Consider the following 20,870-nt stretch of genomic DNA (forward strand, 5'->3'; position numbering starts at 1 on the left):
TTGTTAAGTGATTTGCCAAGGGTCACACAACTACTCAGTGACTGGGCTTGGAATTAAACTTAGGTCTTCCTGATTCCAGCTCTACCGCTCTATGCATTGCATCATCTAGCCATTACCTACAAGCATGCATACTTGGTAGAATAAAACATAGTCTTTAAAGGTTATGTTCAAACTACAGATGTTCAATATACATGTCTAAATGACTAGAAAACTTTGTTCAAATGAGCAATAATTGAGGAAAGATATAATGATCTATGCTCACACCACATCTTTATCACCTTTAGAAGGTTGTCTCAAAATTCCTATTTGTAGAGACTCTGTACTATTTGAATTAAACCTTGAAAAGCTATAAATCCTCCTTGGTGAGATCCATATGATTTGAAAGATCAGTTGGAAAAATCAAAGTGGATGAAAAACATACTATAGGAACTTTTTGAAAAAAAATATCCAAACTATCATCAACCACAAAAAAAAGTTCTAAATCACTTGTAATAAGAGAAAAACAAATTAAAGCAACTCTAAAGTTTCGTCTCATGTCTGTCAGATCAACAAAGATGACAAAAACAGAAAATGACAAATGTTAGAAGAGATGTGCAAAAATAGTAACATTACTGTATTGTACTATTAATAGTGAAGTGAACTGGTTTAACCATTTTGGAAAGCAATTTGGAACTATGCCCAAAGATGCACTATGCTGTGAATATCCTATGACTCAGTGACAGCACTATTAAGCTTATACAGCAAAGAGATCAAAGAAAGAGGAAAAGGACTCACACATAAAAATTTCTTTCTTTGCAGTGGCAAAGAAATTGGAAAGAATTCCATAAATTGGGGAATGGCTGAATAAATTATGGTATACGAATATAATAGAATATTATTGTGCCATAGGAAATAATAAAAGAGTTATGTTAAGAGAAACATTAAGAAACTTTTATGAACTGATACAGAATGAAGTGAGATGAACTAGAAAAATTATTTACATAATAACATTGTAAAGATACAATCTCTGCTCAATGTAATGACCATCCCTGGAATAAAGATTCAAGTTACAGATCTCTTGATAAAGAGGGGATTGATTCAAGATGCAGAATTACACAGACACATGGTATAAATATGTATATATGTGTATACACACACACATATATAGTGGACATGGACAATGTTGGAATTTTGTTTGACTCTGCATATTTTTTAATGAAGTTTTTTTTTTCCAATGAGAGTGAAAGTGATGGGGGTGAACCTTGAAACTGTGTCCCCTTTAATCTGTAAAAGAAAGGTGACTCAGGGCCTCAGGCTTTCCTCTGGGAAAAACACACCTTTCCCAGACAAGCCCTCCCCAAGTTAAGTGGTCTCATTCAGTTGGAGATCTTGGCCTGATATTCCTATTGAATGGCTTGAAACTCCAAGATAAGTAATCTCTTTTCAGCCTGGAAATCTAGACCTGGGGCGTTGAACCCCAAGCCTCAGATGGCTAATAAAAGACAACTCTGACCCTCAAATCTAGGCAGAAGTCCTAAGCAGATGTATGTTTGCCAAGGAAACTGCCTTGGCAAAGCTGCCTGCCAGGACTTCTGCTCACTGTGGGGATATTCTCTTCTCAGTGTTAACTTTGTTGCCATCCTAACAGGACCTTGCCACTAAGAAGTCTTCCTAGAAAAGATAACTTCTCATTGCCAAACTCCTAATGAGGCTTTGCCTACTAAGAAAGCTTCCTTCTTAGTGAACAATAAAATTCCCTTTTCTTGCCTCACAGCTTTTGGGTTTTGCAAATTCTTTCGCATTGGACCTGCTTTGAACAGAGGGGATTCTCCACCCCAATTCTCACACCTCTTCACTACCGCTAACTTCCTCATTTGCATCTCATCCTAAGGGAGACAGGGGTTGTATGTGGGTTGAGAGCTAATAAATGTCAACTGTTTAAAAAAAAAATCACAAGATTCCTTAAAGCAAAACCATGGACTCATGTTGCAATATGCTATATTATGTATTATGTACTAACATTACGTTTACTAAATCCCTGAACATTCCTTAAAAAATGAATCTTTTAATCAGTACAAAAGAAAAAAAAAAAACTACAACACAATTTGCCTGAGTTATGAAATATATCTTGGATAGCCCACTGAGTTAGGCCATCAAAATAGGTGTCTTGAAAAGGCATTGCATGTGAAATGAAATCATTTCAGAATTGAGTAGAAAGAGCTCAGACTAAATTACATTTGAGAAATTGCATACTAATTTAATGATCCTGCACTTCTCACATGGGATTGTAGACTACTCTGAATAATAATAATTAGTACTTACATAGCACTTTAAGGATTGCAAAATTTTTTTCCTGTTATTTCTTCTGGTTCTCACAACAACCCCGGGAGGTAAAGAAACCAAACTGGGAAAAGTTAAGTGACTTGCTCAAAATAACATAACTAAATTACTCTTTTAAAATGTGTATTAGTAAAAGGAAAGCGGGGGGGGGGGGGGGGGGGGGGGGGGGGGAGATTACTGAAGTTCTGGAACAGGAGGGATGAAGGAGAGTTTTGGATTATTTTTTAATACAAGGGAGATATGAAGATCTTTGTATATTGTATATTGTGGTTAGAGAAGTTAGTCTTAATGAAAAAGGAGAAATGGAAGATGTGGGAAAGAAAGTGGATGATTGATGGGCAAAGCTCCCTTATGACATAATAACTGGAAAAACAGGACAGTTTTTCCTCTGAAATAAAAAGCAAAGAAAAATGAATAGATGAAGATCTGTTGAAAGACTGATAAAGAAAGACAAAACTAAAATGGGAAGGGCTCTCTCTTCTCAAAGTGAATAATTACTAAAAATGAGGACAGTAGGCATAGAGCTGAAACAGAAAAGATTTGGATCATTGTAGGGATTTCAGTAGGTAATTACCTAGAGATAGGTAAAAGTGGAACTGAGCAACGCTAAGATCTCAGCTAAGGTTAGACAGAATGAATTTGTAAGGGAACCAATTAGAATATCAGTGTGATTTTTTTTTTTTTTCAGGAATACATGGCAGTTTAGGAGCCCATGATAGATTCTTCCAATAGCTTGGGTATACCTCTGCTCCCTATGGCTTAATATGTCAATGCTGAATTTAGGGCAGATAGCTGCTTTTCATGGCCCATTATACCTCAGAACTCCAGAGCTCAAGTAACTGCCAGCCTCAATCTTTTAGGTAACTGGGACTATAGGTCTGTGTCACCATATATGACCAGAAGCACATTTTTCTAGTAACATCACCCATTTTAGGTTAGACTCATATATATATACACACACACACATATATACACATAAATAAAATTAAAAAAATATATATATATATATATAGGTGATAACATGGGGATTCATACCTTTTGGCTCCTGTGCAGACCATTTTCCCAGAACTAAATATAAGTGCTGTTGTCCTGGGCTCTCGAATCCTCATTATCACAGCAGCAAATCTCTATGGTCAAAGGATGAAATAAGAATTCACTTCATTTTTGTGAATTAAAAGCTATCATCCCACTAAAAAAAACCCAGTAAAATTCATTGGTAATTTAAAAAATGTTTTAAGATTTAAAGATGTTTTTCCCTATGAGGAGTTTATTTATTTTTATCAGATTATCTAGACCTCTAGTCAGAAGTATTTTCAAAAAGAGAATGAAGTCCTAGTTTAATTTTCTTGTTATTTCTCAGATTTCCTGAAAACAAGATAGACTTTAGGTAAAATCTTATAACAAGGGTTTCAGTCTTTTTCCTCCTCTCTGTTGTGCCTCCTTTTCCCTTCAAGAATCTTCTATCTTCTGCCTTTCAAAATATTTTCAAAAAAAGAATTTAAACTAGTTCAAATCAAAGCGAAAATGATAGTAAAGTTTGGTGTACAACTGCCAAGATATTAACATCTTAATAGACAAAAGAAGTAACTTTCTATTATGGTATTTATATATCAGATAGTGCTGTATAGGAGATATTTGGAGATAAATCAGAATCAGCCTCAGACTGTAGATTTAAATCCACTGTAAACTTAGTGTAAATTGTAGCTATAAATTCAGGCATATGATTTAATCTCTTATGGTTTCAGGTGACCTTTCTTAGACTGATAAAGAGAATTTCCTCATTGGAAGTTTTCTACACAACAGAAATCATAGATATCTATCAAAGTAAAAAAGAGGGTTGAGAACAAAATTAGTAAACATTTTGTTAAGACCTTATTTAATAGACTGTTTACATTTCAATCAGAGGCATTTTAGAATTAAGGAAATAAAGTTTGTTCCCTAAGGCAAAGAAACTTGCAGCTTTAGGTTGCTTCATCAAGTAAAAAATGAACTGAGCTCTACACATGTTCTACATGCAGGGCAAGGTTTTCCTAATCTCTCTAGTTTCATGAAGTAATGATTTAAGTCTTTGTTGAATACTAAATATATACAAAGCATTGAGCTATGTGCTGTGGATATAAATAACTATCCATGTTCTTGTGGAGTTCATATTCTAATAAGAGGATACGGCATATATAGGAAGATATATTTGCCTGGTAAATGGAAATGCCCAGTTGTTTTTAGATGGATGCAGCTCAACAGATAGTAAAGCTCAACAGTCTGGAGATTGTATAATTTGATTGAGATGACAAAAAAAAAAAAAAAAAGAGCATAGACCTTATATTTCAAAAAAATTATCAAGGAAAACTGCTCTGACATCTTAAATTCAGAGGGTTAAAAAAAAAAAGGAAAGAATCCATTAATTACCTAGTGAAAGAGATCCTCATATGAAAACTCCCCGGAATATTACAGCCAAATTCCAGGGCTCCCAGGTCAAAGAGAAAAGGTAAGCAATTAAAATATTGTAGTCACAGTCAAAATCACAAAAGAATTTTAGTATTAAAGACTGGAGGGGCTAGAATATATATTCTGAAAGGCAAAAGAGCTATGATTACAACTAAGAATCACCTATTCAGCAAAACTTCATGGGGAAATGAATATTTAATGAAATAGATAACTTTCTAGCATTGCTGGAGAAAAGACCAGATATACAAATGTAATGGAATGTTCTATAAGAAATGATGAGAAACTGATTTCAGAAAATCCTGGAAAAACTTATGTGAATTGATGTTGAGTGAAGTGAAGTGAACAGAATCAGGAGAACATTGTATACAGTATCAACAAGATTATGTCATAATCAATTGTGGCAGACTTGTCTCTTCTCAGCAATTTCAATAGGGTTGGGAAGGAAAATGCCATCTGCATCCTGAAAGAGAAGTATGAAAACTAAATGTAGCTCTAAGCACAATATTTTCACCTTTTTTTTTTTTGTTTGTTTGTTTTCTTTCTCATGGTTTCCTCCCATTTAGTCTGATTTTTCATGCATGACATGATAAGTATGGGAATATGTTTTACAAAGATTGCATACATTTATATCAGATTGCTTGCTGTTTTGGGGAGGGGAGAGAAAAAGGAAGGAGGGAGAAAAATCTGGAACACAAAATCTTTCATAAATGAATGTTGAAATCTTTACATGTATTTGGAAAAATACAATACTATAGTGAAAAAAAAAGGAAAAGACTAAAGCTATATAGAACATTTGACATTCAAACATGAGACTAAAAAGAAGCATAATCTACACCCAGAGAGAGGACTATGGGAACTGAGTTTGGTTCCCAACATAGCATTTTCACTCTTTAAAAAAAGAAGCATAAAAAAAAAAAAACTGGAAGAATAATCATAAGGGACTTGATAAAATTAAACTGCTTATATTCCTATATTGGAAGATGCTATATGTAACTCTTAAGAACTTTATCATTTTTAGGGCAGTTAAAAGGAGTTTACATAGAAAGAGGACATGGGTAAGCCAATTATATTGGAATGATCTACAAAAAATAAAGGAATAAGAAAGAGGGATACACTTGGAGAAGAGGAAAGGAAGAGGTAGAATAGGGAAATTTTTGTTACATTAAAAGAGATACACAAAGAGCTTTTTTACAGTGGTGAGGGAAATGGGAGATGGTGGTTGGCAATGCTTATCATTGGAATTGGTTCAAAAAGGGAAGAATACACATATCCACACAGCCCCCAATTGTGTATAGAAATGTAATTTACCCAATAGGGAAACAGGAGGGGAAAGAGAAAAGAAAAAGGGGGATTGATAGTAAAAGAGAGGACAGATGAAGGGATACAGTGTTCAGAAGCAAAATAGGCTTTTGAAGATGGACAAGATAAAAGAGAGAAGGAAAGAAAAACAGAAGAAAATGGGGAAGAGGGAAATACATAGTAATTATAATTGTGAATGTGAAAGGGATAATTTCACCTATAAAAGGGAAGCAGAGAGCAGAATGGATTAGAAACTTGAATCTAACATCATATCATATATCATATACAAGAGACATGAAGCAGAAATACACACATAGTTAAAAATAAAGGGCTAGAGCAGAATCTAATATGCTTCAGCTGAAATAAGAAAGGCAGGATTAGCAATCATGATGTCAGACAAAACAAAAGATAGACAATGAAAAGAGATAATCAGGGAAACTGCATTTTGCTAAAAGGTACCACAGACAATGAAATAATAATCCTTTTTGCAGCAAATTTCTCCGATAAAGGCTTCATTTCTCAAATGTATACTGAGTACAGAACCGAGTTAAATTGATAAAAAAATAAGATCCATTCTCCAAATGACAAATGGTCAAAGGAATGAAAAGTCTTGAGAAGAAGAAATCAAAGCTATTTATAATCTATGAAAAAAAATGCTCTAAATCATTATAGATCAGAGAACGGGCAAATTACAACAATCCTGAGGTACTATTTCATACCTAACAGAAATTACAAATGCTAGAGAGGATAAGGGAAAAATAAGTACACTAATGAATTGTTGGTGGATCAGTGAACTAATTCAAACTATTTTGGAGGATATTTTGGAATAGGCTATAAAAAAGAGTAATAAAACTGTGCATTACCCTTTGACCCAGAAATATTATTGTGGAGTCAGTATCTAGAGAGATCAAAGAAAAGGAAAAGGACCTACATGCACAAAAATATTTATAGCATCTTTTTGTGATGGCAAAGAATTGGAAATTGATGGAATGCTTGTCAGGTGGGGAATGGCTAAACAAGTTGTGGCATATGATTATGTTAGAATACTAATGTTCTATAAGAAATGACAAGGGAAGTGTTTTCAGAAAAATATGACTTATACGAACTGATGCAAAGTGAATTGAGAAGAACCAGGAGATGATTGTGCTCATTAACAACAATGTTGTGATGATGATCACCTGTGAAAAACTTGGCTACTCAAATCAATACAAAGATCCAAGACAATTTCAAAGGGCCCATGAGTAAAAAATACTACCACTTCCAGAAAGAGAAAACCAATGAACTCTGAGTATAAAATGAGATATAATTCTCACTTTCTTAATTTTTCTTGTTATTTTGGGAAAACATGGTTAATACAGAAGTATGTTTTACATAGTTTCATATACATAATTGATATTATATTGCTTGCCTTCTCAGTGGGTGTGGGAGGGAGAGAATTTGAAACTCAAGATTTTAAAAGAATGTTAAAAAATAAATAACAAATTAAAAACAAAAACAAAAAGGCAAGAATATGTTAGATCTGAGTCTTAAAAATATTATTTTGACAATTGTTTAAAGAATTGAAGAGGAAAGGCACTGGAATTAAATAGCTGTCACGGTAATCTAAACAAGAGGTAATAAGGGCCTATACCAACATAGTAATCACATAAACAAAGAAAAAGGGATAAATATGAAAGAAGTCACTTAAGAAGAAATAATAGAACTTAAGAAATGGTTAGACATTGGAGGAAAGTGAGAGCAAAGAGTTAAGGATATTTTGAGATTAAAAACTCAAGTGAAAGAGGAGATAGTAGTACCAAAAATATGTAAGTTGGAGAATAGATTTAGGTCAGTGATAAGGATATAGGGAGAATGGATTGTACTTTGGACATGCTAGAACTTGAGATGCCAGTAGAACATCTGGAAAGAGGTGCAGAACAAAATACGTAGATTGAGGGATCATTTGAAAAAGGTATGACTTGAACCCATGGAAGCTGATGACAAGATAAAGAGAAAGGACAATAAAGGGAGAGAGAATAGACAAAATCTCTAGACAAAGTGCAGTAAAGGAGAATGAAAAAGAGGAAAGACAGAACCAGGAGAGGGCAGTGTCACACAAAAGCTAAGAAAGAACTTATTCAAGAGGATGGGGTCCAGCATCAAAAGCAGCTGAAAAGCTCAGAAAGATGAGGACAGAAACAGCATATCACCCTTTAGCAATTAAGAGATTCCTGGTAACTTTGAAATAGTTTAAAATAAAAATGAATGTTAGTTGAATCAGGTTCAGAAACCAAGTTCTAAGAGATCGAGAATCAAATGAATGATGAGCCAGTATAGGCAGTGAAGATGACTATTGATTTTTTTTTTTTTAGTTTGATAGTAAAAAGGAAAGTTATAGTATGTGAGTTTGAGGAGGTGGTAAAGGAAAATATTTTTCTCCCCTCCTTTTAGGAATAGAGCACGCCACATGTTTAACATATATTGCATTACTTACTGTCTATGGAGGGGTTGAGCGAAAGGGAGGGAGAAAAATTTGGAACATAAGATTTTGCAAGGGTGAATGTTGAAAACTATACATACACACACACACACACACACACACACACACACACATACATACACACACACAGTTTAGCATTGCAAAAAAGAATACAGCATCTTCATATCTAACTCTTCATCTTGCACATCAATGAGTATTGTTAGTGGAATTAAGAATTGTCAGAAGGATCTATGGAAACCAAACAAGTTTTAAGTCAAAGATCACAGAAACAACAACATTTGAATTTGGACTTGGGAACTCTAGGAAAGAGGAAAAAGGGAGGGATTCTAGAGCTTGCCACTTGGAGAAGGGAGGCAAAAGAAGGACAGCATGAGAGGGGCAATCCCTAGGGACCCTGCTCCCCTGCCGCTTCTTCTGGGATGATATTAGGTGGCCATTGTGGACAACAGTGTTACAGGTTGAGATGCAACAATCCATCTGTGAATTGGTGGGAATGTTATATAAGACAAGACAAGACTGTTGCTCTTCTCCTACCTCCATCTGTGAAAGGGGGCTCTTCTCTCTGTTGATTGTCTCCAATTTATCCGATTTATAGCTTGTTTATACAGAGATGTTTACATGTCACCTTTCCTAATAGATAGTGAACCTCTTGAGAGAAGAGACTGCCTTTTATCTATGTATTACCAGTTTGGTGCAGTGGCTGGCATGTAGTGGGAGCTTAATAATGCTAACAGCTTAAAGTTCATATTCTCACTAAACTATTGAATGATTTCTTTCTGTTTCTCTTCCCACTGGAAAAGGGAGAGAGCTTATTCTGTATTTATTGCTAGTACCTTGAACAACCAGTTTTTCATCTCCAAAGATCTATTTCCTTATTACTCACTGTACTTGTTGGTTAGAGATTTATTCATAAAGACTGGAAATGCATTATCACACCTGAAACTGCTCCATCATTAAGATATGACAACTCCATTTCTCCCTTACTCATGGGAGCTGGGAAAAAAAAAAACAAAAAACAATCTATACATGATTAACAATATCAAGGGATACCTACGCAATGATACATGTAACCTGCTACACTTTTAGGCAGAGGGGAAAAAATCATAAATAGCTTCATATGTTGCAAAAAAAGGTATATTAGACAAGTGAAATAAACTTCAAGGAAAGAAGCTGGCAACTAATAGTGAAAGAAAACAGTCTGAAGTTGGGAACAAGGATTATCCTTATTCTGCTTCCTGAATCAGCATGTGAGGGAACATGAATGAATAGCCCCATCTCTGAAGAATGGCCTTGAACACAAGAAGGAAAGACTATAAAAAGAAAATACTAATAGAAGAGTGGGGATTTCATAGGACTTCATGGGAAGACAAGTCTCAAGAAGACAGACTAGGAGAAAATAAGGTTGAATTAGACATAAGTGAGGGACACTGGGGACAGGTTTTTGCCTTGGGAGATAGCAACAGAAACACTCTGTGGGGGAATAGAAGACACTTTAGATACAGGGCAGAAAGTACCAATTGAATCCTTTCTTCTCTAACATCTTGTGATAGAGGAGCAGCATTAATAAAAAGCTCCCCCAAAATGAGAGCTGTAATCCTGTGATCAGGAGTTCAAGCAAGACCTGAGTGCCCAGCAATCGTATACTAAATTCATTTATTGTAAAGGGCTGAAACTCTGAATAGGTGTACTGGAATCAGACAACCAAGCACTTAAGGCTAATTACCTGTTGGACAATAACTCTATTAGCATATGCTTGGAAAATGACCCTTCTCACTATCCTGTGCTGGCTTGATCTTTTGGTGTATACAGATAATTGTAGGCGGGATTAGGGGCCGGACTAAGACAAGTCAGAGTCACTTTGGAGGAGAACAACTAGCAGAGAGGAGTTTGGTGGCGAGCCTTGTGGAGTTTCGTCCATCTCCTTTACTTCTCCCCCTAAAGACCAAGGATTTTTGCTGATCCTGACTCTGGCTGATCCTGAGGTCAACAGGGAGCTGACCCGGACTTCACATTTGGTGCCCAATATGTGAATCAAGGACCTTAATTTCACTGAAGAAGTTCCCAGTGACCAGGAAATAAAGTGAGTATGTTAATAGACAAACAGGGAACTTACTTTGTTAAAGGCTAAACTAATAACTTTTTCTAGCTGAAATGGGGCAGATATTAGGAAAAGATTCTCCTCCACCCCAGCCCCACTCCCATCCCCGTCCCCTTTTATAGCTAGGCTATGATGTAGAATTCCCAAGATCCATACATGGGAAAACAGGGTCTCTTTTGGCAAGGGACTTCCAGAGACTCATCAATGCTTTCAGTCTGATAAAGTAGGGCATTTGAAAGCTCAATGTTGGCATAGAGACAGAGTGAGAAAACAGGGTGGGAGAACAAGACCCAAAACCCATGTCCAAAATACAACAGAGGCTTCCATTGGGCATCAGAATGTAGGCTGATTCAGGGAAATGGGATGGGGGGTCCAGCCACAGGGCCCAAAACAAAAAATACTTGGGGCATGATGGCAGCCAATGCTATACCCAGAGAGCCTTTATAAATTCAATTCCCAGACATGACTAATCAGCCAGGAAGTGATCTGATGGGAGAAAGGGATTACACAATCAATGAGCCAGGAAGCAACCTGATGGGAGAAAGGGATTACAATTGGGGTGAATAGAATTGTATGCAGCTGGGACAACCGAAATCCCCCAGCCACCCAGAAGTGAAATCTGTTCGTCTCCAGCCTATGGATCCCTTGCCTCCAGGCACAGTAGGTTTGACCATTTCAGCTCTGGAGTGTATAAAACAGTGTCCATCCATACATTTAATGTGGGAAACTAGGGAATGTGTAGATAATATCCCAGTTACTATTACAGATAGACAATGTGTGACTTATCAACCAGGAGAAGTAGTAGCATCAGGTTTACTGATACAGACTCCTAATAAGCAATCTGGTGATAGTTGCCCAGATTCTGATTCCAAGTGACAAAATCCAGGAATACACTGGACTGCAGCTGTGACAGCTGACCGACCTATGCTCACTATCTATATAAATGGCATACCATTAGAAGGATTGGTAGATACTGGTGCAGGTCATTAGAGGGGCCAACTGGCCCAGTCACTGGCCAAAGATTAAGGCAGACACTTACATGTCTGGTGTAGGAGGATCAATAGCAGCTGAAGTTACTGCTATCCCCTTGAGATGGACTTTTAAAGAAAGATAGTTTTTACTCCTTTTATAGTTGAAAAAATCCCCATCAATTTGTGGGGAAGAGACATTTTAAAACAATTAGGATTACTCATTTGTAATTTAGGCAGGGCTGCTGTTGAAGGCCTGCCAACACTTTCACCTGTTCCTATCCAATGGAAAACTGATACACCAGTGTGGATAGAACAGTGGTCCTTAGGTAGTGATAAAATCCAGGCCTTATTAGATATAGTACAGGAGCAACTTGAGCAAGGATACTTAAAACCTTCTCTAAATCCTTGGAATTCCCCAGTATTTGTTGTAAGAAAGAAATCTGAAAAATGGAGGATGTTGATTGATTTAAGAAAGGTAAATGAGTAGATGGAAACTATGGGAACTCTTTGCCTGGACTTCCATCTCCTACTCAATTGCCTAGAGAATGGCCTCTTTGGGTTATAGACATTAAGGATTATTTCTATTCTATCCCTCTAGATAAGGAGGATATGAAAAGATTTGCCTTTTCAGCACCTAACATTAACTCAGCTGAGCCTTATAAAAGATATGAATGAACAGTTTTGCCACAGGGAATGAAAAACAGTCCTACTATGTGTCAAATGTATGTTGCTGCTGCTCTTATTCCAGTAAGAAAAACATTTCCAAAAGTAATGTTATTACATTACATGGATGATATATTGGGATGTTTACCTGAGGAACAAATGTTAGAAGCATCTACAAAAGACCATAGAAACCCTAAGGAACTATAAATTGCATATAGCTCCAGAAAAAAATTGAAAGACATGCAATATTTTGGATATGAAGTACACCCTAAGATGCTTACAGTACAAAAACTTTCCTTAAGAACAGAGAAGCTAAACACCTTAAATGACTTTCAGAACTTGATAGGAGATATCCAATGGATGTGTCTAATGTTAGGCTTGACTACCTATCAATTGCAACCATTATATGACATTTTAAGGGGAGACAGTGCTTTAAACTCACCACGCCAACTTACAAAAGAAGCTCAAAAGGCTTTGACAGAAGTTGAACTGGCTTTATCCAATGTGGATGAAAGAGTCACTAAAAAATCCTTGGAAATATCAGTTTTTGCTACACAAGGGTCACCCACAGCAGTCCTTCATCAAGGAGACAGTGTGATTGAGTGGGTGAACCTCCCGGCACAACCAGAACAAAGCCTTACTCCTTACCCAGTGCTTGTGGCTAGAATTTTATTAAAGGCCATTAAGCGAGCAGTACAATTATCTGGGATAAGATCTGAAAAGAGATACACTTTTTATACTAATGCACAAATTAATGTATGCTGTGAAACCATCCCAGAGTAGCACATTTTATTAGCCATGGCTCCAAATTTTACACACAGGTTTCCATTAAAGATAATCCGACTATTACATAATTGGCGATGGATTCTTAAAGAAAAGGTTTCTAAAGTTCCTCTTAAAAGACCAACTATCTTTACAGATGCAACAAAACATAATATTTGTGCCATATACTCTCACGACTTAACTATAAAGAGAGTAGTCAGAACTCATTTTCAGTCCACTCAGCAGAATGAATTGTATGCAATCATTCTAGCTCTTACTTATTATCCAGGAGATATAAATATAATATCTGATTCAGCCTATTCAGTAGGTGTGGTACAAAGAATTGCCACAGCCCAAATAAAATTTGTAGCCTCTAATATATATCAGCTCTTTAAGAAACTTCAAGAGCAAGTGAGAAAGTATCCAGTTAAGATTTATATCTTGCATGTCCACTCTCATAGTGGACTTCCAGGTCCTATTTTTGATGGTAATTCAAAGGCAGATAGCCTTCTAACCATGTTGTCCAATACTCCTTTATTTCAAGAATGCTTTGAGACCCAATGAAATTTGGCAAATGGATGTGACCTATTATAAATCTATTGGTCATCTGTCTTTTATCCATGTTGTGGTAGATACCTTTTCAGGATTCACTTTTGCAATACCAGCAGCAAAAGAGATAGCCCGAGTGGTCACTGAATTCCTTATACAAGCATTTGCAATTACCTGCATATACTTTTAAATATTTTGCACAGTATAAGGTTTTACATACCACTGGCATACTTTTTAATCCTTAAGGTCAGGCAATAGTAGAGAGGAGAAATAGAGACATTAAGATGCTCCTCCAAAACCAAAAGAAAGAGGGAGCCACAGGTAAATCCTAGAGAACTTCTAAATCTAGCTCTTTATATTATTAACTTCTTGATTTTTGACAAAGATGCACTGGCTCCAGCAGACAGGTTTTATAACCCACGGGAAGGGCAGTGTCCAGTCTGAGCAGCTCCACTATCTTTAGATTATCGCCAGGTGATGTGGAGAGACCCAGAAAGTGATGAATGGAAGGGACTAGATAGGTTAACTGCTTGGGGGAGAGGGTTTGCTTATATCTCTACAGATGGAGAAGGAATCAGATGGGTGCCAACGAGCCATATTCATCTTGTCCATTGGAGAGTGATGGAGTAGATCCTTGAAATGAAGAAGACCCAAGAAACATTGGGTGGTTCCATTGCTAAGTGTGCCCACCACTGAAAGAACATGGCAGTTATGGCGTTTGACTCATGGATATCAAAAATTGTTGGACTTCAACACCCTCAGGAACCATTGGAATCCCTGAGACATGAAAAGATTGTTGTAGGACTTGAAAACCCTCAGGAATTATTGGATTCTTTGAGACATGATAAAACTGTTGTAGGACTTGAAAACCCTCAGGAATCATTGGATTTTCTGAGAAATGATAAGACTGTTGCAGGACTTCAAAATCTGCAGGAATCATTGGATTCCCTAACACATAAAAAGACTATTACAGGACTTCAAAAACTTGTGGGGATCATTGGATTCCCTGACATGTGAAGCAATGGACAATAGATTGGTTTTGGACTATCTCTTGGCTACTGAAGGAGGCATATGTGTGATTGTTGTTTACCTACCCTCCTTCTAGGACTTGTGGAAATCTTTTACACCTCTATGTTGATTTATATTGTTTGTTATGTCACTATTTGCATGTACAATTCATGTTTGTTATGCCACATTGAGCTTACACTGGCTGTGGGGAAAATCATCACTAATAGCGTGTGCGTTATTGCTATGTGCTTGTGTAATACCTCCCATGCTGATGGGTTTGTGCATACCTGTTTCTAATAAGACCCTTCAGCCCAGAAACCCACTAGCATATCTGGCTTGACTCCCCATTTCCCTTTGGTGTTTTTCATCTCTCTTCCTGAGAAGTCAGGGAGGATGTGTTCACCTCCTTTTTGGCGTTTTCACTTCCTTTCCTGAAAAGTCAGGGAGGGCGTGATCACCTCCTTTTTAGGGTTCTCACCTCCCTGAGAAGTCAGATATAGTGTGACCTAAAACAAAACAAGAGATGTAAAGGGCTGAAACTCTGAATAGGTACACTGGAATCAGACAACTGAGCACTTAAGACTAATTACCTATTGGACAATACTCTATTAGCATATGCTTGGAAAATAGCCCTTCTCACTATTCTGTGTTGGCTTGATCTTTTGGTGTATACAGATAATTGTAGGAGGGATTAGGGGGTGGAGTAAGACAAGCCAGAGTCATTTCGGAGGAAAACAACTAGGAGAGAGGAGTTGGGTGGTGAGCCTTGTGGAGTTTTGTCTATCTCCTTTACTTCTCCCCTTAAAGACCAAGGAATTTTGCTGATCCTGACTCTGGCTGATCCTGAGGTCAACAGGGATCTGACCTGGACTTCACAATATATGTAACCAGCTCTACAACTATAAATCATGATGGCTGGGGATGATGCAAACCCAGTATCCCATACATTGGAACATGCAGGTCTAAAAACCTTAGTCATTTCAATGGTAGTTATGATGTCAAGCCTTTAGTTTTTTGTTTTTGTTTTTGTTGTTGTTGTTGTTGTTTTTGAGAACCATTAGGTTTATATCTGGAATACAAGGGAATAGAAAACATTTTGGTAGCAAAATTTTGCTTAGGAATCTAAGTTTTACATTTAATGCCATCTTCATTTTTCCAATTTTAAATAGATGCTTAAATTCTCCTTTTGAATAGATCCTTTATTAAGGATTTGATATATTATAGTCACTGTGTCAGATACAAAGGCAATTATGAAAAGTCCTTACCCACAATAAGTTTATATTCTTTTGGAATATAAAATATCTACATATATATGCACAAGTATGTGTGGATATAGGAAATGGAAGGACTGGCCAGTGAGGACCCAGGCATTAAAGCATGGTTGGGATTGTCTTTTGTCAAGCAATATAGAGAATATTTTCAGTGTTCACTAGATGTTTCTAATCTGGAGGCTGAGGGAACCTATTCCTGCTCATCAATGATGGGTGAACTAATGCTAGTTGGTAAGGAGGAATCTCCTGATTGGCTAAGGAACTAGGAGGAATGATAACTGAATTCACATATACAAAAGGGCACGATTCTCTCTTGCCCCTAGAGTTTTTTCCTTCCCAGTAGTGAGAGGCAGAGACAAATGTAATACATCACTCCTAAGGATACTTTCCAACTCCCACCTGGACCGATAGACCAGAATCCTAGAGGAAAGCCGACTACCTCTCCCCTTAGGATTTTAGGGGTAGACTTCTAACACTATCATGAATCCCCATCTGGTATGCTTTCTATGATTACCAGCCAGCCAAATTTAATTAGCTTTTAGAAAAGAATGGATGATACAAAAACATCACCCTAGAAGTCTGTGATGGATTTTCCTCCACATACAGGGGGAAAGGAGAAATAGGTTCAGATTTAGGGAACATCTGTGACAACAGGGCAATTCACAACAACTCCTGATTTCTGGAAGTTTTTCTCTTTCCTTTTGGGATCCTAGTGAAGTTCCCTTTAGGAGGATGTAGCTTCTTGCTAGCTTTGAAGGTTTGATGTTCTTGTAGTTATGACGATAATACTTCTCTCCAGACCTAAGGGGTCATACCCTGAAGCAGGTATTTTTGGCTAATAAGTCTAGTTTTCCTTCACTCAGATCCTGGCTAAATGCATTGATATTTGTTTAATCTTCTCAATGACATAGTTGTTAGGTGGAGAAGAAGGAAATTGTATGATGCTTCCTCTGGATTAATTTTCCCCTTTCTCTCCATGCTACTACCTTCTGATTATAGATCCATAATTAGCTCCATAAATATTCTCAAAGCTCAATTCTTTAAACAGTTGCTAGCATCTCCTTCTGATTTATATATAGACTCCATGTTATTCTTTCAGCCATTTCTACTATATATTTATCATAAAAGTATTTCACTCCTTTCAAATTTATTTAAACTGTTCCAGAAAGAAATCTAAGTTATAAATAGCTTAGTGATGAAAATTAGAGCAACTTTGCACCCATCAGATTAATAAAAGTGAGAACTTTTAGTAAAAGTTGTAAATGCTAAAAAGTAAAAGACAAATGCTAAGAGGCTATGGGGAAACAGGCATCATGATGCCCTATAGGTTGAGCTGTGAACTGATCTAGCCATTCTGGAAAGTAATTTGGAACTATACTCAAAAAGTCATTAAATTGTATATACTCTTTGATTGAAAAGAGAGAAAAGCATCCTAATGTAACAGTTCTTTTGTGGTGGCAAATAAGAAGTGCCTAGTAATTGGTGCACATGATAAATTTAAAGTCCTATTTAATAAATTATGGTTATATTAATGTAATGAAATACCATTTTTAATGAAAGGAATGATTTCAAAATAAACCAAGAATACATAAATGAAATGATGTAAAGTGAGTATAACCTGGAGAATAATTCATGCAATAACACTGTGGAGACAAATACTTAAGAACTGTGATCAATGTAATGATCATATCTGATCCCAGAATATAAATAAGCTATGTTTATAATTTCCTGATAAAAAGATGATGAACTCAAGGCAAAATGAGATACAGTTTTGAATGTGGCTATGGAAATTTGACTCACTTCATATTAATTATGCAGTAAAAGAAAGAAAAAAGAAAACTCCCCAAATGTTGCAGAATAAGTGAAACATAATTGCTCCTCATGACTCTGCCATTATTCATATTCTAATTATTCTCTTTGAAGTTCAAGATTCAATTTCAAATAATCACCTTGAATTACATGTTCAAGGTGATTTGGATATTTTCTTGCCTTTATATGTTTAAAAGAAAGAAAGAAAGAAAACTCTAGTTGAAAAGAAGCTCCTTAAGACTAGCCAATGGCTTTTTAAACATATTTATTCAGCTCTTTTCCAAATGCTTAAAAAGTAATACATGAAACTATTCACTTATCTTTCTGTGCCTTAGTTTTTCCTGTCTTCAAAATGGGAATAATTGCTTTGCTAAGTTAAACTCATATGGTTGTTGTGAAGATTAGAGGGATATAAAATTCACAAAAGAACAGTGAAAAAGTACAAAAAAAGGCAAAAGCATTATGCAAGGCTACTATGAACTACAAAGTCTTGCTCATTTTAGTTGTTTTTCTGTTCTCACTACATTGGTCCCAGAATTTTCCATTTTCTGCTAAAAGGTTCAGATAAACTTGAGATCTATCACAACAAAACTGTGACCCTGGAACAGGTGACAATCACTTATAAGAGACACATTATATGTTTTGCCTCTTGATAAAACTTTTGTGATGGATTTGAAGACTGATTGCAGCATCATTTCAGCTGTGATAGGATCCTGGAGACACGGTGGAAAGAAACTTCTAGTATTTCCTTGATTTGCTTCTTCTGACACTATAATGGACTATAAGTTAGATAAGCTAGTTCTTTTTCTCATTTTTTTTTTTTTTTTTTTGGGACAGAGAGGAAAAGAAGAGGGAACTAAGTGCACAGTGGATAGAGTGACAGATCTGGAGTCAGGAAGTTTCTTTTTTCCAAAGTTCAAATCTAGCCTCAGAGACTTACTAGTTATGTGGCCATGGGTAAGTCACTTAACTGTTTTTCTCAGTTTCCTCACCTGTAAAATGAATTGGAGAAGAAAACAACAAACCAATTCAGTATATTTGCCAAGAGAATCCCAAAAAGAATCATGAAGAGTCAGACATAACTGAAAAAATGATTAAACAACAGAGGAGAAGCCTTAAGAAAGGCACAGAACTGGAGAACTGGAGGCAAGCGTGTCAAAGGCATGTTGGAGGAAGAGATGGAGCTGCCTCTGCAGAATGATTGACAAAGCATAAGAGAATCACCAGGAAGACTAGATACTGTCATCTCAAGAAAAGAATCTTATAAGTAGAAGAATCCATGCTGCTGAAAATAGGATTGGCAATTTGTCTTCACTCTCACTCCATTCTCCTCCTTTCCCCAATCTATACTGTTCTTCATTCTTCATTTCCCAATAGTTTATTTTGTTGTTGTTTTAAACTGAGTTCTCCAAGAGAAATGTGATTAACTATTACTCATATAAAAAGGGAGTAATAGGGAGTAAATACTTCAAAGTTAGCTAGAAAGATTTTTTTTTAAACTTCCGGAGGAAACATTCCTTGTCATGGGAGTCCATTATGATCAAAGAAGAATTTTTGATTCATGCTCTTGTAATTTCCCAAACCAGGATTTGGATCACTTCTGTGAAAATTTGTCAACAACTTTACTGGGGAGAGTTTAGTAGTGAAAGAGTTGTAAGCAGGTACTGTCATGGAAAGTAGCAACCATATCACTATATCTTCCCTTTGTTTCTCTTCCACAGTTGGCTTGAAAAGAAAACCATTCCATATCCCAGAGGCAAAATCAAATTAGAGAGAAAAGCCACACCCAAAAGATAGGACAGAAGAACTAGCTAGGAAGTAGTAACCCAACTTACCCAAAGACCAGAAAAAAGTCCAGCCTAGCAGTCAACCTATTAAATGGCTGAATAGTAATAACAATATATTCCCTTTAACATGATAATGCTATTGATTCATAAATAGTTGACCAGGTATAATTCTAATAGCTCTGCCTTCTTGTGCCTTTGGTCATGACATTTATGATGCCTGGAATCCCTTCTCCCAATAGCCCTGCCACTTGAATTTCCTCAGCAATCCACCAATTTGCTATCTCCTTGATATACTTTCCATGACAATCTCCCTAGTGAAAGTATTTTCTTCCTTACATTGCTTGTAGCAAGTTGGCCCTTTCTTATGAACTTATACTATCTCCTATACTATATGGTTATCTCTGTTTACATCTTTTCTTCCCATTAACTGACGGAGCCTTGAAAGCTTGGTTTATATTTTTTATTTATAACTTTATATCCCCAATATTTAAGACTACTTTTGTAAAGAGTAAATGTTTAACCAGTTTTCTGGTTAATTATGTAGCAATTATGACTATATACTGATTAATCTAGATTTTCTTTTCTAATTCTTTCTGTTCCTATTGTTATGCCACAGTTTTCTTTAACTGTCCTGACTCAGTTTCCCTGTTTCAGTTACCTTAACTGTTCTGTCTCTGACCCAGTAAAACTAAGGATTATTCACTCTCGGGTTGTAAATTAGCAAGATAAAAGAGTAGATCTCCTGACTCTTTTATAGATTTACAATATTCCTTTAGAATATTCCAAGACCCACCCATGATATCTTTACTTCTTTGTCTCTGGAATTTTTAGGTTTTATGGCTTCCCCTCCCTGATAAAAAAAACTTTCCCTCCCTTTCTCTTCTTTGTCTCCAAAAAGGTATTTAAGAAGTTGTTGTTCTTCCATTCATTGCTGGAGAATGGTGTCTGGCAGCTGTATGCTGGACGCTGGATTCTTTGGGTCCTCCAGCCCTGGGACCAATATGGATTCCTTGGTCCCAGTATACTTATCTCTGTCTGACTGGATAATCTGAGACGAGAGTCCTGTCCAGTCAATCTTACTCTCCCATTAATAAAATATTAAAAACTCTCTAATCTCTCTCCTGCCTCAGTTTCTCCGGCATTACAATATAAAAACTAGTTTGGGAAAGTTATTTGCTAAAGCTTAGGATACAATATGAAGCAAAGAATGATATCAAGCAGAGGTGGATGCAAGAATGCCATACTAAGAGAGCGTCAAAAATTATTATAGGGTTCATAAAAACAGAGCTAGGCAAAAAACTAGAATCTCAAGAATTTGAAGGGAGCTCAAAGGCCATTTCATCTAGTCTATATCCACTAGTCATTAGAGTCCCTATAATATCCCTACTAAGTAGCCATATAGACTTTTCT

General features: G+C 36.4%; 1 protein-coding gene across 1 annotated transcript in view; it reads right to left on the reverse strand.

The window, feature by feature from the left end:
• TBPL2 (TATA-box binding protein like 2) overlaps nucleotides 1-20,870 on the reverse strand; it is a 69,980-nt gene that overhangs the window by 42,762 nt on the left and 6,348 nt on the right. Inside the window, exon 4 of the mRNA XM_051977712.1 lies at nucleotides 3,355-3,446. Coding sequence (XP_051833672.1) covers nucleotides 3,355-3,446 — 92 coding nt within the window. The remainder of the gene's footprint in view (nucleotides 1-3,354; nucleotides 3,447-20,870) is intronic.

The sequence above is a fragment of the Antechinus flavipes genome, chromosome 2 (genome assembly GCF_016432865.1).
Source record: "Antechinus flavipes isolate AdamAnt ecotype Samford, QLD, Australia chromosome 2, AdamAnt_v2, whole genome shotgun sequence".
Lineage (NCBI taxonomy): Eukaryota > Metazoa > Chordata > Mammalia > Dasyuromorphia > Dasyuridae > Antechinus > Antechinus flavipes.